The 27,727-nt window shown below is 40.6% G+C and overlaps 2 protein-coding genes across 2 annotated transcripts in view; both read left to right on the forward strand.

The window, feature by feature from the left end:
* The window catches only part of sh3bp2 (SH3-domain binding protein 2), a 48,466-nt gene extending 32,910 nt beyond the window's left edge, over positions 1 to 15,556 (forward strand). Inside the window, exon 14 of the transcript XR_004659906.1 lies at positions 15,545 to 15,556. The gene's annotated coding sequence lies outside the window, so the exon portion shown is untranslated. The remainder of the gene's footprint in view (positions 1 to 15,544) is intronic.
* The window catches only part of vldlr (very low density lipoprotein receptor), a 41,661-nt gene continuing 19,211 nt past the window's right edge, over positions 5,278 to 27,727 (forward strand). The window contains exons 1-8 of the mRNA XM_034896284.1: positions 5,278 to 5,743; positions 14,575 to 14,694; positions 16,829 to 16,951; positions 19,662 to 19,784; positions 22,901 to 23,109; positions 26,353 to 26,515; positions 26,722 to 26,844; positions 27,402 to 27,524. Of these exons, the coding sequence (XP_034752175.1) occupies positions 5,623 to 5,743; positions 14,575 to 14,694; positions 16,829 to 16,951; positions 19,662 to 19,784; positions 22,901 to 23,109; positions 26,353 to 26,515; positions 26,722 to 26,844; positions 27,402 to 27,524 (1,105 nt within the window). The 5' untranslated portion in view covers positions 5,278 to 5,622. The remainder of the gene's footprint in view (positions 5,744 to 14,574; positions 14,695 to 16,828; positions 16,952 to 19,661; positions 19,785 to 22,900; positions 23,110 to 26,352; positions 26,516 to 26,721; positions 26,845 to 27,401; positions 27,525 to 27,727) is intronic.

A 27,727-nucleotide genomic window follows, 5' to 3' on the forward strand; every position in this document is an offset into this window, starting at 1 on the left:
GTAATGATGGCGATGAAGTCCAGTCCAAGAGCCCGGGTGGTCAAATGCATGTGATGTATTTTGTCCACAGAGGGGCACTGTGACACCAAATCACAAAAAATCAATTCCAGCTTCATTATAGGGTCCTATGGGTCTGTCCCAATGGTCAGGAAAAGTCAAGTCCCTTATTTCAACTGCAACTGAACTGAAAACACACTCAGAAATCCTTTTGATTTCCGGTTTATTTTAAGGATTTAAGGATTTCTCAAAATCACAAAAGGATATAAATGTTTAAAAAAAAGAAGATGTTTTTACAATGTCAAATTTGTGCTATTATTCCAAGTCTCATCAATATGAATAGATTTTTTGTCTTTAAGAGAATTCTGAAAGTCCATCTATAACTGCATATTATTTGGACAGGAATCATTTATTAGGCTGAATCCAACATGTCAATAGTTTTTTTGTGCTGATTTTGAACTTGTGGGTGCAAGCCGTCAACACCTGGATTCTTGGACTTGGGTGGGACTGGGGTGAATTGTGGGAGACACATACCTCTGAATGTCCCTCTGAAGCTGTGCCGGGATCATAATAACTGTCCTACTAATTGGGGGGTGCATGGCAAGCGCTTAAGTGTTCCAAGTTTAGATACCGGGATGGACCTTGTGTCTCTTACACTCTCTCTCAGTCCCAAGACCAGCTTCAGGACAAAACCGCACAGAAACCCTGAACCTAAAATGTCAAAATTTATAATTGAGAGAATTACACAAATCTTCAGCCTGTCGCCCAGACTTTGTCCCTCTATTTTCTCTGTGGAACGTATTCAGTGTGTAGAACACATGCATAATTTTCTTCTCCATATGCAGAGTCCAAAATCTAATTTGTGATTTATGCCAAGAACTTGTAACACCTGAAGTAATACTTTTTTAGTCCTTGCAGGGTAAAAACATCGGATTTTTAAAGAAATAAAACCAGACCATAAATGGTGCTAAATGCCAACCTGAACATAAACAAATTTGATTTGTTTCTCAAAACTTTTGACATTCTGCAAGTACAGTCTGGACAGCACTGTCTTTAATGCTGTAAATCACCTTATTTATATGTAAATGCTGTATGTATTCTAAAAATGTAAATATATTGTTTTCTACAGAATTATATGTTGAGATTGTATAAAAGATTACTCAAAGCCTCCTGTTGGTTGCCTTGGTTTCTGCATCTAAACGCACAATGATTAAACTTCTGTTTTGAATATAATTAATCTATTATATATTAAATCCATAAGCATCAAAAGATACTAGATTTCAAAATGTACAAATTCTCATATTTGAGAAGATGGAACCAGAATATTGTTGTTTGATAAATTAATAATTACAACCTGTTATTTGTCAAAATAGTTAATAATAATTTCCCTTGCGATGTATCAATCCAGATCAATAGATGGTTATGAAATGGCATGGGACAAGACTATAGGGTGTGAACCTCCACTGGTCTCACGATTCCTCTCAATCCAATTATCCTGCATCACAATGTGTTATCTCAATTTTATTATATTGCTACACATGGTTTTCATGGACAAATTCAAGCAGTCAGACTTGTATGAAATGAAAATGAAACCCCTTTTTGGTCTATCTGCTCAGGGGAAAGACACTTCCTGGACGCAGCGGAGTCTCAACACAGCGGATAAAAAGCGGAAACAGAAAAAAAATCAACAAGCAATATTAGTCGGCGATAATAATTATGGTCTGTCGCTGCATCGATGCAGAATCGTCCAGGTCCGCGTCGCGATGCATCGATGCCATGATGATGGGTGATGATTGGGTTAATGATAATAATAATGATAACCTTGACTTATATAGCGCCTGGTATATAGAGGTGAAAGGTGTGAGGCCAGGAGAGAGGGGTTGCTGTCTGTGGTGCAGAACCCCCCCCCCCCCCCCCCCCTTATGAACCAATGAGGGCTCCACACTGACCAGTAAAACTAATTGTGATCCACCCATCCATGAAATCAGATTAATCTTCATAGATATCTTCCCAGCTACATTCTATTCAAATTTCCTTCTGTGACATTTTCATTATGTTTTCACAATCCCAGCAGAACCTCCGCTCCCTTCTCTGTCACTTTCTCAAAGGGATAAGAAGTAGAGGAAATCAAAAGAACTAAAGACAGTGGAGTACCAGCCCTCTTCTCGTTCGCAGAGAGATAAAATAACTCCCCCCCATGGCTAGAAACCTCTTCAGGATCCTGGCCCAGATTTGGGGATGATCATTATCTGCTTTCAGCCAGTGCTGAGAGCTTCCCGGTGAGATGAGGATAAATCTGTTTGGTCTGAGCAAGTGTTGATATCTGTGGGCTGTGTGCAATTCTCTGCCTTATAAATGCCTCTTCTCAGCTGGATATGAACATACAGAGACGTTTCTTTACCACGATGGAAATGAAAAAATCCAAAACCCTGCCAGTTCCTTCAAAGTTCCTTCAATTTCTCCCCCCTTCTTTTCTAGATGAACAGCATCATTAACCACTTTGCAGTGTGTTGGTGTCTGACTGGCCTTCAAACTTATGGATCTATGACAAAAACCTTTTGGATTGTATTTCATTGTCTCCTTTTTAGATGTAACAACACACCCATGCAGCTCTTTTTGTTATTGAATGCTAAAAGATTGGTTGATTTTACTAAATTCTGGTGTAAGTATTTTACTGTATCAGATCAACAGCGGCATCGCCCCTGCAAATATATTGTGACAATACTCTGCCATTGGAGGATAAAAAACTCTACTTATTGTTTCTTTAAAGCTCTAATCATTTCCAGCAGTCGTAAGTGTAATAAAAGGTGACGGATTTAGGTTTTTGGGGGTAAAAACAACCTAAAAAGGGTCAGGTTCCTGCTTGGGAGCCTTCAAATAACGATTTTCCACAGTGGATTTTCATAAGAGACTGGATTTTTCAACCGTTAGATCTGCAATTGTGTGGTTTTGTGTTAGTGTGTGTTTGAAGGTGACTGCAGGGAAGAGATGCTGACAGTCATAGAGAGGTGGAGACATTTCCTTATGCCAATGTGTACACTGGTGTGTGTGTTTTTTTTTTTCAGGGAATGTAAAAAACTGGGACAGAATGAGCCCTGGGGTGTGTAAGTAGCCATCAGCCATCACTGAAGATGAGCTTCAGTCCTCTGATAGGAGCTGATGAGAGCCTATGGAACCTGACAGCACGCAGCCCTCTGGAAAATCCAAAGGCCTGGTGATCAAATAGAGGAGAAATAGCATGAGACAGACAGAGGAAAGAAAATGTAGGAGCGGAGTTGGGTTCCAAGATTTGGGATTCACTCTACGAGACATTTGCTCTTACAAAATGATTGGCAATGAAAACTAGAAAAAAAATGTTGCTTCCCCATACCGATTCTGATACCTGAACTTGGGTATCAGAATCAGAAGCCGACACGAGTACTTATCCGATACCAGTGTGTCGTATATTTTATTGCGTTTTAAACACTGTGTACTACTATCCCTGTATGGATGTGAGATGATTTCTATCTTTGTTGTCGATCTGGCACAGGTCAAAGCATTACAGCATTTTCTTTTATTATCCAATTTGGCAGTCAGTCATAACGGAAAAAGAACATATAATAAACTATTTTAACGTAGATTTTCTTTAGGACTTTATTACTTTTGCATCGTATCGGTGACTCTGGTACTATCCGATACTGATACCAGCGTTTAAGGCGGTATCGGGGAACATCTCTAATGAAAACCAAAACTATTTCACACACATTTTTGTTCACCTCCGCATTGGTTTTATTGGGTTGATGTTTCAGTCACGAGAACATTTGTCTTGAGAAATAAACCAATGCAGAGTGGAAGTGTGTGGGAATTGTCTTTGTTCTTCTGGAAATGGATATTCCAGTGTGTGTGTGTGTGTGTGTGTGTGTGTGTGTGTTTGTGTGTGTGGGGGGGGGGGGGGGGGGGGGGGTAGTTCCCTTCCCTACAAAGGAGACAAAGCGAGCGGAGTGAATGTTGCTTTGAACTGGTAGCTACTTCCATCCTTTACTTGCCAAAATGATAACATGTCATCATAGAAAATCTGCTTAGAAACATAGGAAATATTGGATGGGATAGAACATAAAGACATTTTGCTTTAAAACAACACATTCATAATTAGTTTCACTTGTTTTCACTTGAAATAAGTTGTGTATCAGAATACAACACACATTTTGTGTGGACTTTCCGACCCTTTAATAAAATAAAGAATTGTGTGATGTTCAATGGTATCAGCATTTTGGATGGGGGGCATGGAAACATGAATTGGTCATGTGACAAGGACTGGGGTGATTAGGCAGCCAGGTGACAGTGTGTGTGTGTGTGTGTGTGTGTGGGGGGGGGGGGGGCATTCATATTTCCTCCTTTTCTAACCTTCCCACCGCTTTAGGCTAATTTTGACACTTAAAATGAGGAGCTCAGGTAATTGTGATTTCTCCTATTTCGAAAAAACTATATAATACCTTGTCTGATCAGTCTCAGTTGTCCTCACTATAATATAGGTTTATTTTAATAAGTATGGACAGCACACATTGGTAGTCTCTTCATTCTCACCTTTATATAATACCTACGGCCTAAAGAAAGCCCATGTGGTGTCCTAACAGCCATGCTGGATGATGTGTGGAAAGAAAACCGCCTTGACACGGTTTGTTGATTATAAAGTTTATTTATTACAAATCCTTAGATCCTACACCCATCTGAGGGGTAGACCGGTGTCTGTGAAGGCCAAGACCAGTTCCCATCCATGCTTATTATGAGGACGAGGCATCTCCAAGGTCTTCAGCTTATCATCCAGACAGAGTCAAGTCCCTCAAGTGTGAAGGTCCCCCTGAGACCTGTTGGACAAGGAGGTCAGAGAACCTTGGGACATGTCATTGTACTTTAAAAACAAAAAATTCAAATTAAATCTGGAAGTTAATCATTCCTTGGTTATATTCTGAAACTGGTCCATAGTAGCCTAAATGATAAATAAACTGTAAGTTGATATATAGATAGATAGATAGATAGATAGATAGATAGATAGATAGATAGATAGATATTTACTGTCAAATAAATAACCACGGAATATTGATAGAATTGCGTAACACTGGGATTATATTACCCAATTATATTATACAAGTACAATAATGATAACATTTCTCCTAATTTATTGAGATTTGTGTGTAAATAACACTAGCCTACGCTGTATCTATCATTTATGCGGATAGTGAATGGTTAATAATGTTCCAAGAATTCCTGGGGGAGGAAGAGAAATCCTTCTCAGCTGACGAACCGGTTACCGGGGCCGCTCGTTAACTCGTCAACTTTCGGAAATGGATAGCAGCTCGAGAGGAGTGAACGTGAGCCCGAACGGCCCGCACTGCGCGTGTGTGTAGGACGGGCTCAAAAGGCGCGTGGTCTGCGCGACAGCCGCCTCCGTTTTATTTCTCACTGCTCCTCTTGTCGGTCGGTGGCTTCGGCTGCCGTTCTCTTCGGTTAGCTGTTCACTTGTGTTCTGCTCCGTGTACGAACGCTCGTGTCAGTTGTCTGTATGTGTGGTTTGCGCGTGAACCGGCTAAATCAAAGTAGAAGCAGGCCAGCGCGAGCCAGCAGTAAAGGCAGGCAGGCAGGGCAGAGATGCAGCCCGCGAGCGCCCAGCTAGCAACCGTACGTACACTGCAAGAGATGTTCACGTCCACACCGGGGATCCTCATGCTGTCCATGCTAATATGTCTCCAGCACTGCATTAACGTCCACGGTAAGTCTCGAGTCCTCGGTGTGTGTTCGCTCGTGTGTATGTGTGTGTGTGTGTGTTTGTGTGTGTGTGTGTGTGTGTGTGTGTTTTGTGTGTGTGGTGGGAAACATACACAGTGTCCTATGAGGTTAGCTAACATTACCGAGCTGTACACCTGTCTTGGCTGCTCTTTGAGGGAATTACCGTGCTTTGCTACACCTTGGGCTAATCAACTTGCCTCTTGTTAGCATTGAAACATCTTAAAAAGCCAATTTGGTGGCTGCAGTAAGTTATTTTCTATCTTGTGTGTATGTGCTTTACATTCATTTATAAGAAATGTGTTTGTCCTTAAATTAGTAATGTATGTAGCTTGAGTGTTTTCAGCTCAATATCTGTCTCGGGAAATGAAAGAGGGGGATGGAGAGGCCCGTGTGGTTTGTGCTGCCTGCCGTACAGCGCTGCTTGTCGCCAGTCATTCCAGGCCAATTAGCCCTGCGGTCAATTAACGTTAACTTCGCTCTGAAAACACGCAGCCCATCCGAATAAACCCCTGGTTCTTGTACTGTTTAGGCGGTTGTGCGTGTCCTGGTTTCTCATTCACTTCCTCTGTGGGATTTTTTTTTTTAATTCTGCCGTCACCACCCCCAGCGAGGCTTGTAATTTATTTATTCGTGAAGTGGATACCGACGACGGGGTGGCAGGGAGAAGGGGAAAAGCGGTTACATTGGACTGATGGACGGCGGTAAAACAGGGTATGAAGCAGCACCGCAGTCCCGGTAGGCCAGGTGAGGAGTGAGCGCGGCCAATTACCGACCGCAGGTGAACCCAATCAGGGCCTAATTATGAGCAGAGTGGCCAAGGTTAAGTTGTTAGGCTACTAACTGGTGTTGGTGGAAATCCTTTAAAAAAACACTAGCGATAAGTTTAATTTGTTTTTTTCTTTTTTAATATCAAAACACGTAGGCCTAATTGGATGACGCCACATTTATCCCCCTCCCCCCAGACCTTCATAGATATTCCCATTTGAGATTTTGAAAGCAGCTAATTTTGGCAGCTTTAGCTTGACAATTTAGTTTAAGTCTTTAGTTTTTTTTTATTTGATCAACTAATTAATTGCACTAATTTACATTCTAAATGTTAGTAAATACGTTGCAACCAGCCCTCAGCCAAGAATATCTACCGCTTAGTGAAAAGTTTGTATTCACTAGTGTTTTCCCAGTTTGTGGAAGACTCGGGTGTACTCATTTGGCTGAGGGTTTAGGGGTCCTCAAGGAAATATTTTTTTTAATTTAAATTGCAAGTTCACATTTTGGACCATTTGATATTACCTTGTTTTTTTCTAAAACAAGACACAACTTGCTAAACTACAGTCATTAGATGTGCAAAAAGTATTTAGGTTACATTTATTTGGTTTAGGTGGTGCCCAAAACTTCTTCGGTGTGTATCTTATTGTCTTACTGTGAATGAAGAGAGCCTTCTTGGTAAAGTTAAATTGGGATATTTAGTTACTATGCACTTTCCTAATGTCGTTCCCCCCCACGTTATGGTCGGCTTGGAAGATTGGAGAAGGATTTTGTTATTGGGTGGAGATAGAACTGTAGGACCTTTCTTTCCACAGGTACATGGTTTTTATTAATGAAATTACTAATCATTTCAGCAGTAGGGTGCACGCAGGCTAAATTATATTTCGGCGGTATTTTTCGCGGTGGCTAAATTATGTAACGGCTCAGAGAGGGATAGAGCTGTGTTGGCTGCCTGTCTTACACAGATCAGTCTCTCGAATCCCTACCTACTGTGGAAAATGGCCTTTGGAGGGGGGGGGGGGACAGTGAATCAAAACTAGTCCTTTAATGTGCACACACTCCCCATAAATGCATACATCACTACCTCTTTCTCTTTCTCATTCTCGGCAGCAAACTAAACCCAAATACACATGTACGCACGCACAGATTGAGATTTTGGGAGGCTATTTGAACAGAGGTAACGCAAATTGGATAGCGGCAAGAGCAGCAGCAACACTGGCCTGATTTAAAATGGATGTATTTTTCCTTCATGGTTACTGTGATGCCATGCTAGACCCAGATCTGCAGCTATATGAGGGGAGGGTGGGGGTGCGATTGGTTCCTGAAGTGAGTGGGGTGGTGGACAGAGGGAGGAGGAGGAGTACACTGCAACCATTTCTGTTACTGGGGAAAATTGCATCACCATGACCTCCAGTGTGACAGCATTCATAAAGCGCACAATGATCTATTATTTTGGGAAGTAGCCCCACGCCTGTTGGATCTATGGATTGAAATCCACTGGGAGTACAAGCAGGTGAATAATTAGCGTGTGGAATAATCTGGAACTTTAAACTCAAGCCTTTTAGCGAAGAAGAGTTGGCTCTCAGTTAATATAGACTTACAGTATGATCAACACATTTGCATGCATAACAGTGACGTACAGGATGTGCAGTTTATCTGCATTTTAATCGCGGTTGTGATTTTGGCTGAATATTTGAGAAACTACTTTTTTGCAAGTAAACTTATTTTGTCTTTTATTCTGAATTAAAAACATCAGTTCAAATGGGGAACTATATATTAGACATTTTATATGGGGATTATGAATTAGTTTTTTTCCTGTAATTGAGCAGCCCTGCTTAAGTCATTGTTGGGACAAAAATCTGATTTTTAGAATTGTTATGCTTAATATTGAGTCTGAATGAGAATTGTTTTGAAAAGTCACAACATTGCAAAGTTGTAATACTTTCACACTAAATTCAGAACATTTTGAGTGTAATTCTGTAGCTTTCTGTGATCAGGTGTCACTGTCTTGCTGTTTTACCAACTGCATTAGATGAACATCAAGCCAAAATGGAAGTACAAAAACCTGATTTCTGTGGTTCTGGATTCACCAAATGATATCTAGTTGAGGTTTCTGAGGTCTGAACTTTTTTTTAGTTTTTTTTTTTTTAGATTTGTTAAAAATGATCCTTTGCAGCCATGACAAAAATATTGCCGTCTATCTTCCCAAAGTCCTTAGTTAGCTGATGTGTTCTTGGTCTTTGAACTAATCTTGCAAAAATGTATGCGAAACAACAACAAATGAGGCACATAAAGGATTGTTAAGGAATACAGGAAATGACATTTTGCATGACAAAGTGCTGAAAGCTTTCTCAGCCTTTATATGGTAGCACCAACAGTGTACAGGTTGGAGTGTTTCAACTTCAAATGTCAGCTAAAAATTCAGTCTGACACTGCAGGGTATGAGAATACTCTCGTACAGGTTTATATACAGCACTTCAGATAAAAAATTGGATCAAAGTGCAGGGTGTGCAGTTTAGACTAAGTCAAAGAGACCCTAGAATAGTCACCCCAGAGTATACACCCTAAAGAACAAACACTGGGATTTATCATCCTACATCTCAGTTTTTGAACACTACAGCAAACCATTTTGCAAAACATGTTTTGAGCTGATGTTTAGGTGTAGGCCTATATGTCAGTACAGGGCGTCCTGGTACCGGGGCTGCACATCACATTGTTTTTTTTTTAATTCGGTTTTATCAACTGGTGCAATAACTATATTGCAAAAGACATTGAGGTTTTTGTTGGCTAAAAATATCAGAAAACTGCCTTTACTTTCCATTATAATGCTCCCTTTTGTTCAATAAAATGTTAGAAAGAATTGCGCACACTTACATTTGGCAAGCAATTATTTACTGATGAAGGTCTAAGACTTAAACATTGTAGTATTTTCAAATACATTGTGGTCTTAGACCTTCATCAGGAGATATGGTTGTACCTGATTAAGAACAAAACTTATTTTCTAAGTAATTGCTTGCTTAATGGTCAGTGTGCGGGATTCTCTCTGAACTCCTGATCTGCTACTTTTGATCACATCCTGCCCGACAAGAAGCTTTTGTATATACGTTGTTTCCTATTTAAATTCAAGCAATTTAAAGTTTAGTAGAATACTGAAAGCAGCAGAACTAAGTACACTTTAATATATAATCACAATATTCAATGGTGTTGCATCTTTTCCTCATATTGTGCAGCCCTACTGATTACCGCAGGTATTGAACAGACCTAAATCAGTCACAGCTTATGTCTCTGGTATTAGTCCCAAAACCATTGTTTCATATTAGCACAGCTCTGTAGCCACCCTTGTGAATTACAAAAACAAACATGGATGGACTCAGCAAAAGGAACGGAGGAATATCTGAGATGGGTTTTATCTGGAACCCTGCTGCACCTTTAATGATACTTGTGTGCTTCCCCTTGTGATATTGTTTTGATCAACACAGGACTGAGCCATCACCGGGCGCCTCAGGCTCTCTTTTTGTGATCATTCTCGCTCGGTCAGCATCTAATGGACGTCAGCAGTAATCACGAGGCTGATGGATGAGTCAGGACTTGTTGTGAAATATTTCCCTCATGATGATGACCGGTGCGTTTTGGCTACTTTTGGCTTTTCTATGATCTTTTAGAGCTTTTGCAGCATACAGCGGTGGACGTGGATTTTAAAAGTAAAAGATAATTGTAAATGCTGCCCAAGATCACCAATGTGAATGGATATTTGTTATGAAATCAAATGCAATTTGTGGGTTGCCATGTTTTTATGTATTTGTGTGGAAGTAACTCTAATGGCTCTCCGTTTTACCCTGTAGAGTCCGGCTGTACTGGACTCTGCCGGTGCAGCGAGGAGCCGCTGCCGTCTGCATCAGTACTACATTGAGACAGTTTAACAACCTTTAGAACCGTCTCAAAGCTGCGTTAAATAGTAGTCCAGGTTCCTGTTTTGTTGGGGTCAGGTTTGATCACCTGATGGGTACAGGAGTACGCATCTGAAGTGGAACCACAAGCCTGTTAACATAGAGGCTTCAATGAAGAGAAGGGAGCGCTTTAAAACCTATTTTATACTGTCTGTTTAAAACTCAGAAGTAGCGTTTGTGACGCAGTTGGCTCGTAAAATTTAATCAAAACTGAAGTTGGTATAAAAAAACAAATAATTTAAAAATTAAATCGTGAACAGGGTGAATCTATTTTACGATTAATCGTGCAGGCCTAAAGAGTTTATTTTTATCGGCATTGCCCTTATCCCTAAACAAGCACAAAAAAAGGAGCCGTCGTCCCGCTCTCTCTGCTGCAGTGAAACTGTATTTTACACTATGAAGGTCAATTTAATTAGCGCTTCACTTGCATGCCAAACACTAGGGGTGGTCCGTTATACTAAAATATATTCAACTTAACTGACAATTTATTGATACATATCTCTTAAAAATAGAAAGCTTACACTTCGTAACGTTATGTATTAACCTGATTGCATTGTACAATAAGCTACAGCAGACAAGCCTTTTTTTTTCTTTTCTTTTTTATTGTCGTATTCGGACCCAGGGCCTGGATTCATAAGCCCCTTTCCAGATAATATTTAATTGTATTTTTAATTGTCACGTGCCACTAGAATTTCCATCTTTATTTCCTTGACATAAAGATGGTTGCACCATAAGTTGGTGCCAAAACAGTGATCAGAATGCAGGAAACTTGGTGTAAATTGTTTCTGGACAGATTTTTTTAATTTTGACGAATAAACACATTATTACCAATTTAAAAATAAACTTATTGGACTCGAATAAATTCTATTTTTCTGTCCGGTTGGTAGTTTGGTTCAATGTTACTTGTCTCCAGATACAGCTATTTTTTTAAGCGGTTTGATCAAGCTAAGGCCTCTGATAACGCTGTTAAAGAGCTAACGCTCGATCAATCGATAATCATCACAAAACGGAGAAATACAGACAGAAAGTGTTTTTACTTTTGAAGGAAGATCGACAGATTAATCGTTTATCACAGTAGTTGTTAGTTGCAGCGTCCTTTAGCCTGGCCCTACCAGGCTCTGGTCCATTTCATTAGTCCAGAGTGTTGAGGTGCTTGAAGGCGGGTACTCTGTTAAACTCAAACTATGGGATCTGCACAGAGCCACTCTGGATCTACTGTAACCAATCACTAACGTTTGGTCGTGATGTTGGCTTAGCATTGCTAACATTAGCCTTAGCCAACTTCTTCGCTACTTATAGAGCGCGCTGGAAAAACAAACCTTTTCCGGACCCCATGGGGAAGAGGGCCACAACATCATGGACCCCGACAAGACTCAGCAAAGATTGTTCTTGCTCGGGTTTTAACTTCTGGATAGAACGGACCAAATGGCTACGCTCCCATCTTTTTCTGCCGCCACTAGTTAAGAACTCACTGAAGGTTACTGAACCTCAACGGCACCGTTCCCAGCCACTCCCTCTGTTTGCTGAGTGGACCGCCAAATATTTGGCCAGGGTGAAAACCAGTGAATTTCATCTGTTATTCTGTCTGTATGTTAGTGGTTATTTGTTTCATTTAATCAAAATGTATTTATATAGCATTTTACAGCAACAGCAGGTATCAAAAGGGCTTTACATCGGGAACCAAGCACAAAACATATGATACAATAAATAAGGATGGCTGGATAGATGGTTATGCTCAATGTCTTCCTTAAACAATAATTAATTTAAGAAATGTTGGGAACCTACAGTCAAGAGAAATTATCTAACTGGCCCGGAGCTACATAGGCTGTAGAACCATAGATTTGATAACGTGGCACGATTTTAGTCATGCATATCTTCAGTTGCATGTTGCTGCTTCAGTTAAAGATCTGAAGCTCCTCAGGTTCATATCAAACAGCAATGTTTCTCTCTCTCTCTCTCTCTTAAGGAGCTGCTGACCCACTTAAAACGGTTCCCTTCATAATGGCGTTTTCAGTGAATAAAGGCACTTTTTGTAGACCGGATTTATGGCCCAAAAAGGGTTTTGTCTTCTATTTTGGCGAATACCCTAAATGTGTTAACAGGGATAGATAGAATAAAAAATGAGTAAAATCTGCAAACTAACATTTCTTAGATAAATCCAGTAGTAGTAGTTTCCTCTGAAGTAGAAGTAAATAGTGAGTGGTATACGGTTGAGTGTCATGTGAAGTGCTTTGGGTCCTTCTGTAAGTTATTTTGGGGCACAATGGTTCAGGAGAAGACTATAAGCGGCAAAGCGGTCGGCCTGTTCCAAACAGGCACGTTTTGAACACTGTACCAGATGATGATAAATCCGTGAATCACAAATCTAATTATCATCCTTACTACCTACGGCTGCACAATTATGGCCAAAATGATAATCACAATTATTTTGATAAATATTGTGATCACGATTATTTGTTTTTAACCAAAACAAATTTTATCTTACCAGTTTCTAACCTCCCAAACGTCTCGGCAATTTCTACTCAACAGTCTTATTTTTATTTATTTAATATTAAACCCTTTTTTTTTAGGCCTATTGCTCCATGGAAACCGCACTTAAGTGTTAAAAGATCTGGGGAGCTGGGTAGCTCACCTGCTAAAACTCTTAGCGTTGTTTTGGTGCCTAATGTTAACACCCGGCAGCACGTGGTGCCATGTACCTGGCTCAAAACCCCTTATTCTTGTGTAACTGCTGATACAACAGAGCTTGGTAGCCGGCGTCATGTTTTGAGTTTTTCTGCTCCTCCAGTAGCCATTAACATAGATTATCTGATTTGTAACCCAAAAAAAGCTTTGCCTGTAATGTCTCTTCACGTTTCCTCAGACATTAAGCAGCCTACTTTAAGAGCTACAGTATACATTCATTGCCCTATTTTGTTAAACTTTTTTTTTACATATTTAAGAAACAAACTAACAATTAAAACAATACACTGAGGCGAAGAATGCATCCCGGGGCCCGATAAATATCGCTTATTACACTTTGGTTAAACTTTGCAATTAATCCGGAGCTGCTTGCGTTCCGACTGGTTAATGTTGCTCCGTACGGAACATGAATCGACTGAGAGCTATGGTATGGTAGACCAAAGCAGGTTTGATTGCAACTCACGGCGCTTGGCTGCATCCCTCTGTCTCTGTGTATATTATATACAAGGCAAAAACACTTGTTTAAAAATGCTTGAGTGGTAAATATTTGCTAAGATTCCACCTCAGGACTTCATCTCACTGCAGCTTTTTGATTCTATAGTCTACCCCGGTTTCTGGACATCTGATGTCCTTCAGACAACCGTTTAACAGATGTCAGGACACCGGCATTTTTCACTCAAATATTGAGGTCCCTTCATCTTCGGTTGCAATGCGGAGTTTCATTTCAGACTTCAGCAGTGTCTTATTATTATTATTATTATTATTATTATTATTATTATTATTAGTGGAAGGGTATTGTGTCCTATTGTTTATTGAGCTGTTTAAATGAATAGTGGAGCTGGATGGAGTGTAGCAGATGGGGCTTTCCTAAACCATACTCTTTCAATACTAATTTTATGAAACAAAATGAAATTTGCACATCATTATTTTCCAGTTTTAATGTTAGAAAGCGATCATTGACATATCTAGGTAGAGGCATGCCTACTGGCTCACTGATGCTGAGATTTACTCGTTAGATATTTAAATTCGGTATTGACTGACTAGGTATTTTTCTGTACTTGATACTTTAGAGGCAATTTGGTTGGTACCTCAAAAAGTATTTAATCCGGTACTCAGCCCTAGTAGCAGAGGTACAGTTTTAAAAAAAAAGGGGAAGGAAAAAAAGAGAAGCAAGTTGGGCAGGAAGAACTCAACTTTCTGTGGAAATCCACCATGTGGAGCTGGCATGCCTCCAGTGGCTAAGTGGCTGCTGGGATCTGCTGCGTGCCAGCTTGTTCTGCTGTAACAATTTTGTTTCTAAATTTCAGCAGTGCGGGGAATGTTGCTAGGACTAAATAAAAAGCAAATTGTAATTCAACAAATGATTTATGGGACCATAGTCACTTGAGTTTTTTCCTCATACCCCCTCTGTGTCTCTCTATAGGTACTAAGACGGAATGTGAGGCCAGCCAGTTTCAGTGTGGAAACGGTCGCTGCATCCCGTCCGTCTGGCAGTGTGACGGAGACGAGGACTGCGCCGATGGAAGTGACGAGAACTCCTGTGGTGAGACGCTAAACACCAAAAGACGCTAAACACCAAAAGACCACTAGTTCTGTATACACAACTAGTAGGGAAAAAACAGCAACAGATCACTGCAAGGGAATGTTTGATTTCAGTTAAGCAACATTGGTGAATTAATAATTAGGTAAGAAGGTAGATTCTTTCCAAATAACAGATCATAGTTGATCTGTGTTACATACAGATTAATGCTCACAATTCTGAAAGTTGGTAGTTAAATTACCTGAGAATAGGCGGCTTTGAGCCAGGTACAGGGCACCGGGAGCGGCCGGTTGGTTGTTTCTGCGGACACTTAAGTTTAGATGAAAAACAGTGAGTGTTATGCAGTGACTACTTAAGATTTAGGCCGAAACGTAAAAATGGAAAGCTTTTTTTAAAATGTCACCACTTTTTTATTTTTATTTTTTTGGACCATAAATTGTAAAAATGACATTAGGTCTCTGAGAGTTAACACGTTATTGCGTTAACTCATTAATTCACGTCAATTATTTCATCGTGCATTAAGCTTTTATTTATTTTATTGTAAAAGTCTGTTGCTCAAAGGCTTTTAGTTTGGAAAAGTACATTGCTGGCTGCTGCCGCGCTTACAGGAACCAGGAAAGAATTGGCGGGTAAACAAACCAACAACATGGAGAAGGGTACGGACCTCTTACATGGCCATCTTCATTTTAAAGTTATTCCAGACAGCGCAGTCGCCAGGACCTGTGATGTGTAAATACTGCAAAGTTGATCACCGCAGTACTTGCAGTCTAAAATATCACCTAAATGCAATACACACAGTTGATATCAGCAAATCATTCAACAAAACAAGCCAAGCTTACCAAAGATTCTGGAGGTAACCTTCTGAAAACTTAAAAAATATCTCACTTATTACCTCTAAACAGTCTATATAATGACTTGGTTTAGACAGCAGATGCATTCAAGCAACACATACTTGTTTTAATGTAAAGTGCCCAGACAGTATAGAATAGATTGTATGTTGTCACTACTGCACATAGATGTCACATGACATTCAAGCCCCACCAGAGACTTCCCAGCTTCCCTTGGGACAGAGTGACCTGGTGATTTGAAGGTTGCAGATAGAGCAGAGCTAAATATGGATACGAGTCATACGACAGAGGTGCGCGCGCGTCATTTAAGCTCTTTCCATTTTCTTATCTTTCTCATCTATCTGGGTCATATGAGACTGGGAGGGAGGACGGAACAAGTGAAGGAAAGCAAGGGGAAAAAAGAACAGCTGATCGTACTGGAGGGCAATATAAGGGACAAAATCCAAATAACCAGAATACCCCATAAGATATGAATACATGTAATATCCTGAAATTGACGGTAATGGCTCACATACTATACTCCAACATGATGTACATTTTATCAGAAATACTTTATTGATTTCCGAAGGGAAACTCTGTGTTACAGTTGCACAAATAGTAGAAATATCACAGTAGAAATCTAAGGAGTGTGGATATGTACGGTATTTACATAGTTAAAGGAATGTTGTTAGGAACTAACAGCAGTGAGTGCAATGAAGCTCAACACTGCTGATTTTCAAAAGAAGTCTGCCAGATATGGGTAGGAATTATGCTCTTTGAGTAGTTACTGCTCTAAGAAAAATATTTACATTGTACTGCTTTTATACAGACAAAGTAAATATGGACTATGTTGAGTTTAGATCCACAGCCAGTCAAATTATTTTTGCCTCAAGGTTCTAATTTTCTAAATAAATCAATGTATCTAGAGTAATGTAAACTACATGAAATGTTTTTTGTAAATGTAGTCCTATAAACATGGGAAGTCATCAACAATGTGGATATGCATTGTTTTATCATATTGTGTTTATGTAGAAAAAAGATTATTTTAAAATACAATATGGGGGCGCCTGGTTGGCTCACCTGGTAGTGTGGGCGCCCATATACCGTACATAAAGGTTTACTCCTCGATGCGGCTTTTTGTTTTGTAAATCAAGAAATGGTCAATGTGCGACTTTTTCTCCTGGATAAAGAGTTGGGTGTGCTGGAATTTATATTGATGAGGTGTATTTCTTTGATATGTTTCATTAAAGGAGCCTTTCTGTTTCCTCTTAAATGTATAACGCAGCCATCTCTTTTCTCTCCCACTCCAGTTAGAAAGACTTGTGCGGTGGTGGACTTTGTTTGTCGCAATGGCCAATGTGTCCCGAAGCGCTGGCACTGTGATGGGGAGCCTGACTGCGAGGATGGGTCCGACGAAAGCGTAGAAATCTGCCGTGAGTAGAAAGTTTCCTCCCTGACAAATCTCACACAGGTTTCAAGTCACATTTTTGTTTTTGATGATGTAAACTGACACGTAGTAAGATATATTACTGCTTCCCATGATGAACTTTGAAACTTACGTTTCGCATTGATTTCCAATGCCTTTTAGGCAGTGACTGAGGATGATGTAAATTCATTTGTTGGTGGTCTTGCTTTGCCAGACCATCCACACATTGCAGAGCAGAGGAGGGTCTGCCTAGTCCACACAGCATCCCGGGATGGGAGAAAAACTTGCTCTGGTTTATTGTCATTTCCTTAAACTTATCACAATCGCGTTGGGTGGCGCTAAGGTTCTCACAGAGCCACTTTGAAATAGTTGTGTGAGAGAAAACTCCTAATATACAAATGTATATTATGCTTGAGTAAATAAACTCTATAATTTAAACTAATCAGTGTGACTCTGGAGTAAAAACTAAGATTTATTAAGGTTTATATTCTGCTTGTGCAATCCTGTTGGACAATGAAAATAGATGGACCTTAACAATACACTATTTACTAATTATTTATACTTAAAACTGTTAAGTAAACGGTTTGAAGCTGAAATTATTACAAACATAGTATTTTTGGGTTCAAATACATGAATGAATTCTGAACTTAATTATCAAAACAATTGGTCTGATAATTAAGTTAAAGAAAACTGTGGTCAACCTGTCAGCACATTTTCCACTAGGAAGTCTGGTCAACAAAAGGTCAAGTGTGTGTGTGTGTGTGTTAGTGTTAAAGGGTTGTGTTAAGTTCCAGTAATAGCCACAGTGGTGTACGTGCTGTTCAACCCAACTACTATAGCTGTTATAACTGTGCTGTTTGACCAGCTGTTACGCATGACTTGGCAGCAGGCAATGGAATCTAAAGTGTGTGTGTGTGGGGGGGGGGGGTTGTACGTCTCCAGGCAATTTGTCTGTAAAGGTGCTGTGTTTGTCTGTATTGCAACATTGATGACCTAAGGAAGTCAGCTGCAGCTTTTAACTTAATCAATAATTTTAAAATGATTTCAGTTCTCTATTATCTCAAATTAGAACCTGGGTTTTAGGTGACTTGGTTTCACTTACAGACTCACACTGAGTTGTCACACTCAGTTTTTTTTAAATTTCTAAATGGAAAAATATCACGAAAGGACAACCATAGTTACCAGTTGTTCTGTTCAGTGCCATTTGGCCAATTCTGGCGTTTTTACTTTTTTTTTTTGGTTATATCACCATAACCAAATCATCATTATGCTCATTATTAATTTGTCCTTTTCCTAAAACTGAATTAATCCTTAAAAACCCTAAAAGTAAGACCTAGTGCAGTTTCCATGAAAAAAAACCATTGCTTGGACTGTGGTATTGCTGCTTGAAAAACTCTCTCCCTCTGCTGGCACTCTCTGTGCCAGCAGAGGGCTGTAATGTATTTTATATTTAAAAAAAAAAAGGAAAACACGATACAGACAATGCTATATGTACAACTAAACGGCGCTAGGCCAAATCTGCAGCGGCAGATCCTATGATCCCTGAGATGGCTAAACACGCTGTCATCGGGTCTCAGATGTCTGGTTCAGGGGTAGGGTTGGGCGGTAACACGGTAAACCGCTGGGTCTTGATCCAGCTTGTAGCTCCTGGCTGCCATCAGGTTAGTGTGTTCAGCCTTTCTGACCTCATAAGAAGCAAGATTCCAGATCAGCCCATCTGAGATTTCCTTTTGTCAAAGGCAGAGCAGGATACCCAGGGCTGGGTTTACACCCTTGGCCATTTCTAGCCACTGGGGGGCCATAAGCAGGATGGGGGAACTCATTAATGTAAAAAAACCTCAGTGGCATTTTCACGTTATGGGACATTTAACAACTTAATAGTTATGCATTGACCTGAAGGTGATGCTGAGAAATGCACAACACAAAACTGGATTCAGAAATATGGCAGCGTAGTGTTACTTGGCTTATCAACAAAACTGCATCCTCGTAGTCAATAATTCACACAAGCCACTTTTCAATTCACCTTCCTCTACTGCTCCACTGAGCAGCACTTACCACAGTACAATCTGATTTTTCTCTGCCACAGTGCTTGTTATCTCCCTCCACGGTGGAAGATTGCACAGATCAGCCAGGTCTTGAAGCTGAAATTTGATGGAAACAAGCAGTTTGGAGTAAATGTGAATGCTTGCTGTGATAAAAGTGGATGTTAATGATGCCAGAAGATCTAGAGTTTAACCTCCAGCCGACATTACAAACAAGATGGGCCCACTATTCTAGCACCGAAGTCCGTTATTGTTTCATCATTTATTTTTGGGCTTGCTGTTATGTAGGCAGCAAGTAGCCACTGCAGCTGTGATGACCACATACACTATTCTGTACCAGAACGCATGTACATATTTCTTTGTCTCGACAAAGAGCCTAAACAGTATTGACAGGAAGGCGGCAGAGGTGTTGACGTGAAATCGGCTAGAGCAGTACCAGCAAGGCCACTGTGGCCGCAAGGCGTTACCTTTTATTTTCTTTATTTTTTTAGGTCAATGTGGCTGCTGTAAAATTGCCCTAGGGTATGTGTCTGTGCACTTGTACAAGAAATCCCAAGATAGAGCTTAGCTCAAAATCAGAATTGGAAAGGCTTGAAGTCCCAAATATGCAGATTATCTTAACAGTTAGATTAATTTAACAACTTAATTCTAACTGTTTGTGTTTTGTCCATGCAGACATGAGGACATGTCGTGTGAACGAGTTTAGCTGCGGAGCAGGCTCCACTCAGTGTATCCCCATCTTCTGGAAATGTGACGGAGAGAAGGACTGTGACAATGGAGAGGACGAGGTCAACTGCGGTAAGTGGACACAGCATTTAGGTCATCTTCTTTTGAATACACAACAAGGTAAAATTAACTTCTCGACTCACTTTAGTTAATCCCTGCATTTGGACTTAAATGTTTTGAATTTTGTAGGCTTGTAGTAAGGGATATTGCATTTAGCTGAAAGGAGTGATGTAATCAACAGAAATTATTTTTCCCACGGTACTTAATTGTCGATGCATTGGATCCAGGCTCCATATACTGTAGGTGTCTTTAAACGGAATAAACCTTCACCTCCTCTCCAAATGGTGGAACTGGGATGCTTTTGTGGGTTAGGTAAAGTCAGACTTCAAAGTTTATGCTGCTGTGACCTGAAGTGCAATTATGCATCTTTTCGGAAGGGTTTCAAATCGTAATACTTGTGTTTTACCCGCTCTAGCACTGAAACCATTTAATGGATGTGTGTATCAATTACTCCTCATCTTCCAGCTGTTTATCCTAAACACTGTGCAGCGTAAACACACTAACAGCCTTTTCAAAAGATCATGATGCTCTGCCTGGACAATAATAGAATGTAAACTAAAATAATTGGATCTGACAAACGCTAATGAAGCCTGTAGCACGCTGGTACATTTAATCTGTCTGTCCAATTTCTCATGCTTATCAGGGGCCGAGTTGCTGTGGCAGCAGGCTGAGCAACGCAGCTCTTCCTGGGGGATCTTTAGGCATCCCCAAGCCTGAGTGAGACATACCAGTAGAAAGACTTATGTGCCAAACCAAATTGACAGATAATAAGTTGAGTAATGATTCAAATTTGATTTGACATTTCTGCTGACGATTGAAGATGTTAATCACTTCAATGAATGGGTTTAATCTATATCGTCCCAGTATTGAGAGTACTAGGCTGATTAGGATTAGTTATATCGGAAGAGTGGAAGATTTTTATTCATTTGTACTGGAATGTTTTACTGCAGTGTAGGGCTACACGATTATGGCCAACATTATGTTAATGATTATTTTGATCACGATTATTCTCACGATTATTTGTTTATTTTAACCAAAACAAATGTTGTCACATAGGCTATTTATAACGGCATGGCATCCATATTATGCTACATTCTTATGTTGAAGTTCTACAGACATACAGCTGCAACACATGTAAATGAAAATTAATAGCATAGAATATTTTTTAAAAGCATCTCTGAGAAAGTTCCATCACTTGCTTTCAACAAAAGATTAAAAGAGCTAGGGAGAGAGAAGGGGAGTGGGATGGAAAAAGCACCTTGGTACCTTGCAACTTCCTCTGGGATAAGATATCCCAGAAACTCTTTCAGTTGGACTGCTTCCCTGACACCTGTCACCCAGGTTGTTTGTGGGTTACTGCCCCTTGATGCGCCTAAGACCACGGCTCTCCGCTGCAGCTTTAGCAATAAAAACTTTGAACATTGACCACTCAGGTTTGATGCCCCCCATCCTCCCCAGGGATGCACGAAAAGTTCCGCCGGAGGTGTGAGTTGAAAGTCTGGCGGACAGGGGGCCTCCTCCAGACGTTCCCAATTTACCCGCTTGGGTTTACCAGATCTGTCCAGAGTCTTTCCCTGCCCCTTGACTCAATTTGCCACCATATGGTGATCTGTTGACACTGGAGGCCCATACGGGACTCAATTCAGGGTCTCCAAGAGAGCAGAGTACTCCGACCTCTTGTTTGGTGCATAGTAAACTACACACACCTCTTAAAGTGAGCTGCCACAGGCCCATGTCAATCAATATCTAAAGACCTTTACGGAAAGTGGGGAGCGAGGGGATGGCAAGCACCAAAGGGCCCTGCGTAGGGCTCTTCACTTGTGCACAAGGACACACATTAGTGCCGGTAATACATGAATGTAAATTATGCTGGATTTGAAATACAAAAACTTTAAGGAAGGAAATGCCTTAGTAAGGTCCAACACTGAATTTTCTTTTCTCTCCGCATTCAGTTCTTTTCATGTTAAAACAGAAAAGGGTCCAACACAAGCTTCTGCCACAAAGTTAGAAGTGTACTTTTGTCTATGTAATTGTAAGTTGTTGTATTTGATTTCTTTTAATTGGAGCGGATTTTCATAGTTTGGCCTTCATAGTTTAGGGCATTGTTTTTCCTCCTATTTACAGTTTGCTGATGGTGGTGTCCTGGCATCTGCCACACCCAATACTTTCCTTAGATTTTCAAATGGTGAACACATTTCCAATACTTGACCAGCCTACTGAAGTGTGCTTTGCATTATTTTTCTTCTTGGAGTTGTGCATGTCTCAGGCTAGTGTGTCATTGCTAGGCCATCCTGTTTTTATCCTGTGAAGGCATCACATTGTTGAGCTTAAATGTAACCCATTCTACTGCAAATGTTTGTCGGTGAAGATTGCATGGATGTCTAGTTGATTTGTGTCCACTTTAAGTGGATAGGAAATAGTGTGGCTTAACCCCCTAACTAGTGATGCCAGCCTTATGTCCCCTTTTAATGATACTGTATGGGTAGTTTCATAGGACAAAAGGACACCTCTTTATAAAAAAAGAGCGGCAGCAGTTTTGCATGTGTTGTTACGGAAGAGTATTGGGGCCACTGGTGAAAAATGTATGAATTCTGACTTTATTCTCAGAATTCTGACTTTTTTTCCCCCTCAGAATTCTGAGAATAAAGTCAGAATTCTGAGAAAAATTTCACCAGTGGCCCTAATCCTCTTCTGTATGTTGTAGATGCAGCCCAAATGTCCAAACTTAAAAGTACCAAGTTCTGTTTTAAAATGACCTACCTTCCATCCGGAAAGTGCCACACTTGTGTAAAAAATGTAATGACAGTGAATGGAGTCCTGGAAATGGTTTAACTAACTTGTATTCAGGATGAATATCTAGACTTTAACGTTATTTCTCGAAATTGCTAATAGTCAGATAAAACTTCAATGATCTTGAACTGCGTAGATTTCTGATTTAGCCATATTCCACTATTACAGAAGTTGCACACGGTCAGTATGCTTTAGTTTAACTTAAGAATAAAGTGAAAAGACAAACTGCCTGATATGGACATTTAGGTCTTTAATTTGGTGAAAAACGTTTGCTGCACTTAGCTGTTCTCAGTGTTCTATTTGCTTCCTGTCCACCCCCCCCCCCCAACTGCCTCCAGGTAACATCACCTGTGCTCCAAATGAGTTCACGTGCGCCAGCGGCCGCTGCATCTCCCGGAACTTTGTCTGTAATGGTGAGGACGACTGTGGCGACGGCTCAGATGAGGTGGAGTGCGCACCGTCGTCCTGCGGCCCCAGTGAGTTCCAGTGTGGAAACTCATCGTGCATCCCGGCCAGCTGGGTGTGTGACGACGACGTTGACTGCCAGGTACGATGCCACATACGCACGCATTCTTAAAAACGGGTTACAAGTTGTGGACAAGAATTAATTGGAGATTTTTATTCCTGCACCATCAGACAGTGACTTAGCAGGAGTTTGGCAAGCCAGTTTTACCTGGCCTGGATAGTATATGAATTCCAGTCATGCCTTGGTGGAATGCCCTTTTGAATCGTGCAATTAATTGCTGCGTATTTGGTCAGTCTGACAATCCTGATTGGATGTTTGACAGTAACCACTGGTTAGAGTGGCATGGCAAGATAATATGGGAGTGGATGTCACGGATGAGCTGTGGAAAGGAGCACAAGTCTACTTCTTTGCTGTAGACATGATTGTTGCAATACAAAAAACTGCACCGCTCCAAATTAAAACCAGATGTTCTCATCAGATGTGCCCATCAGTGGGCAGTCCCCACTGGCCTGTGACCAGTGGAGACTGCCCATCAGTGGGCAGGACTGCCATCATTCTCATTAGCGCACGTTTTAAAATTGTTGTTGCCCAAATGTTGGTAATTACGGAAATACATTCTGCGTCCCAATCCGCCACCTCTACTTTGTACCAGTTATTCAGCATCAACCTGCCTTTTTTGTTTTTTTTGAGGAGCCTCCTGTGTCTTCAAACAATCCTTGCTTGTGAAAACGCAGTGGAGCAGCTTAAAAAAAAAATAGTGACAAATCAAGCAACTTTAGCAACTGTAAAAGATGCCATGAAGCAGCAACAGGCCCATGGGTATGTCATGTAGTGGACTGCACTTTAATAAACGGTATGATTTCCCTCCACAAAAACATTACACACACCTGTTCTGCAAGTTAAATTTTCACAACGCCCTGCGGTTATTGACCTGCCCTTCTCACTAACTCTCTGACACACGCACACATCGACAGTCCTAACACGTTTCCTCACATGGCGGAACAAGTTCCACTGAGTCGGCAATTTGCCTGTTCCTTGCTAATTGGCTGTGTGGTTATCACTGACTGCCTAATGGCAAAATGAGAAAACTGATGCTAACTCTTACATCCACCAATCTATAAAGTACTGTGTTCATTGGGATAGCCATTGTATTAACTCTGCTTCTGCTCTCACACCCAGCCAGTCCTGTGTTGGTGTTAACAGTTATGGAGCTTCAGACAAACCCATACATTCTCACACTCTAATAATCTGCTCCTGCATGAGTTGCTGAAATGATGAAAGTTTGAGAAACTGCTCCTGCTGCTCCTCTTGAGGCCATTCGGTCTGATTGCCCAGTTTTGATGCTAATTAAAGGGATAAACATCTGAGAGCAGAGTCTTGAAGCGCTGGCATTTCTGCCCTGCACATCCCCCAGATCAACTGTCATTCAAACAACGTGGGTGTAGAGTCAGTGTAGACGGGGCACATTGCATCATACTCTGACATCCACACCCAACTGAGTGGAAAACACTCAGTGCCACAATATGCAACCAAGGGCTGAAACATTAGCCAGGACTGTAGCTAGCTAAAAGCATTATTTTATGCATGTAAAATGAAATATTTGATCAACCTATGTCTACCAGAGTGGAATAGTTTGCTTTTGATAAGATACTAGGAGTTAGCAAGCTAATGCACTGCATAGCTTTCTTTATCTACATTCCACTATAACACAAGTTGCACACTGGCAACATGCCTTAGCGTCACTTATGAAAGCATTTTATAAATAGTTTGCCTGAAATGGATGTTAAGATCTTGAACTTGGTGGAAAACGCTTGCTGCACACATAACGAGCAAACTGAGTGTCAGGATCAGCTATTTTACTTTATAAACATTTATTTTACTTTATAAACCTATAATATCACAACAAAGATATAAAAAGGGCAAGGGCCAACAAGCATAAGAGGGCCTTTAACAAATGTTCTGTGCTTTGCAGACAAAACTGACATGAGGCCCCTTCTTGTAATACAAAAACAATGAATGGTTTTGCTCTTGTGGACAAGTTGAAATTGTGACGTGTCTCTATAATGTCTTTGTTGGGATCCTCTTTTAATGACTTGTGCTCCTTAAGGTGGTTGAAGCCTGGAGATCTCTTGAAAAATCCAATACTGTATTGTAATCTCCTTGAACAGTCTTCAAGACAATTTCGATATTTGGGAACCTGGATTTGGTCAGATTAACATTCAAATTACCATATTACTTGTGGGCATTAGTCAGGCAAGAACGTATTTTGACAAGGAAAGAAAGCCTTCTACAGCTTAATTCAATTTTAGTTATAGTATCAATTCACAACCAGAGTTATCTCGAGACACTTTACAGAGAGTAGGTCTAGACCACACTCTTTTTACTAGGACTCAACAGTTCTAGTAGTTTCCTCCAGAGCAAGCAACAATGTGACAGTGGTGAGAAAAAACTTCCTTTTAGGCAGAAACCTGGGACAGACCCAGGCTCTTTTTGGCGGTGTCAGGGCCAGTTGAAATAAAAGTAAACGGTGACTAAAAGTAGTTTTGTAGTAGTTAAAGGTATAGCAGGGCACTGCATGCTGGATTGTGGATTCTTAGCTTGTCTGTATGCTAGAGAAGTAGCTGCAAATGCTAGGATGTGCACAATTCCTATTTTCAAAAATAAAAAGGCAAGGCACACTAGGCAGTTTCAACAACTGCCACCATATGACATTTGGACTCCAGTTTGTACCAAACTACTGCTGTGTCGTTTGTTAACAGCTACAGGAATTTCCAGTAGACTATTTTCTGTGTGAAGTGTATGAGATCTGTGATTATGCAAGCTTCCTACAGCTTTAAAAAAACAGTCATTGTTGCTGTAGTCTGTTTCCCAAATGTTCTAAAGGAAAATTGTGAGTATAATGTTGCTATAGCCAAAAGACATACCATCCAAAAATAAGAAAATTGCCAGTTTGACAAATTTGACAGTTTATTTTTAGAAATATGCTCATTTGCAAGAATTACAAAAAGATTCATACAACTCAGGTCTGTATGGTAAATGTTTAGCTTAGCCAGCAGATGGTTGGTTAGCTTAGCCAGCAGATGGTTGGTTAGCTTAGCCAGCAGATGGTTGGTTAGCTTAGCCAGCAGATGGTTGGTTAGCTTAGCCAGCAGATGGTTAGTTGGCTTTGCCGGGTTCTGTCCGACGGTAACAATATGCGCCTGCCCGCACCTCTTAAGCTCAGAGTGAATCCCGGAAGTCACCATGCCTGGCAAAATGAACATGCTTAGTGACTTGTTTCTTGTATACGATGCATTATCAAATTCTCGCCTCTTTCCACTGCAGGACCAGTCAGATGAGTCTCCGTCTCGTTGCGGCCGTCACCCGACGCCGCCTGCCAAGTGTTCATCCAGTGAGATGCAGTGTCGTTCAGGAGAGTGTATTCACAAGAAGTGGAGGTGTGACGGAGACCCAGATTGCAAGGACGGCAGCGACGAAGCCAACTGTCGTATGTACTGACCGGCTGTCAACACATTAAAAAAGGAGCATTTAAGATCCTAGTGGCATTCATTTTTGGGGCCTCAGATTTGAATTTCTTAACTATTTAAATTTGTTTATTGTCCTTTTTACGGATATACTAAAGATTGTCAGTAAGTGACTGAGCCAATGATTGGCATGGATTGTGTAATCCAGGTTTATGTGTGTCCTTGGCAGCTGTACGCTCGTGTGTTCTGGATCAGTTCAAATGTGATGACGGAAGCTGTATCCTGGGCAGCAGACAGTGTAACGGCATCAGAGACTGCGCCGATGGATCAGATGAAGTCAACTGCAAAAACAGTATGTGCTCATGTGTTTGCAGCTTCACACATGACTGTTTTTAATTATCCCGAGGGAATTTGCAAGTGAAGGGGTGAACTTTCAGGTTGGCCACTATTTTTGGTAAATACAAAAAGTCTTAAAATGAATGTATTCACTGATAATACTGGTACCAGAAAACAGACACCTAACAGTTGTGGCATGGAGTTTGCATGACAAATGATTCCTACAGTCTAGTTATACTCTTATACTTAAGGTCACAAATGGAGACGGTGTGATTTATCAGTCTAAGAATACAGAACCCCGTCTCATTAGCATGTCAAGAATTTGGGACTAAGTTCTCAATCTTTCTGACTAGATAGTGTAGATGCACTCAAAGCCAGGGTACTGAACTATGATGATGCAGAAAAGCATCCTTTTTTTTTTTTTAGGAATTTTCCATTTTAACATTCCACCTCAGGCTGTCCTGAAGCCCGAGAGCTGTGTTAGATGCTGTGGGCATGTGTCTTTACATAGAAAGAGAACAATAACAATCCATCTTAAGAGAAGGACTTGTAAAACTGTGTTCATCTCTCCAGTGACTCAGTGTAATGGACCAGAGAAGTTCAAGTGTCGCAGCGGTGAGTGTATCGAGATGAGCAAAGTGTGCAACAAGGCCCGAGACTGTCCCGACTGGAGCGACGAACCCATCAAGGAATGCAGTAAGTGGAGAACAAAGAAAATCAGCTAAAGCCAAAAACAATCTACATTTGATTTATTTTCAAGGTTCTACAGATTCTTGTCTGTTCTCTGATAAATACACTAGTTATTACTGCTACTACTATACTAGCATACTTTTTTACTAGAGTGTTGACAAAATCTACTGGATGGTCCGAAGCATAATGCAGAATTTATTTTCTCAATC

Source organism: Etheostoma cragini, chromosome 16 (assembly GCF_013103735.1).
Source record: "Etheostoma cragini isolate CJK2018 chromosome 16, CSU_Ecrag_1.0, whole genome shotgun sequence".
In the NCBI taxonomy this organism is placed as follows: Eukaryota; Metazoa; Chordata; class Actinopteri; order Perciformes; family Percidae; genus Etheostoma; species Etheostoma cragini.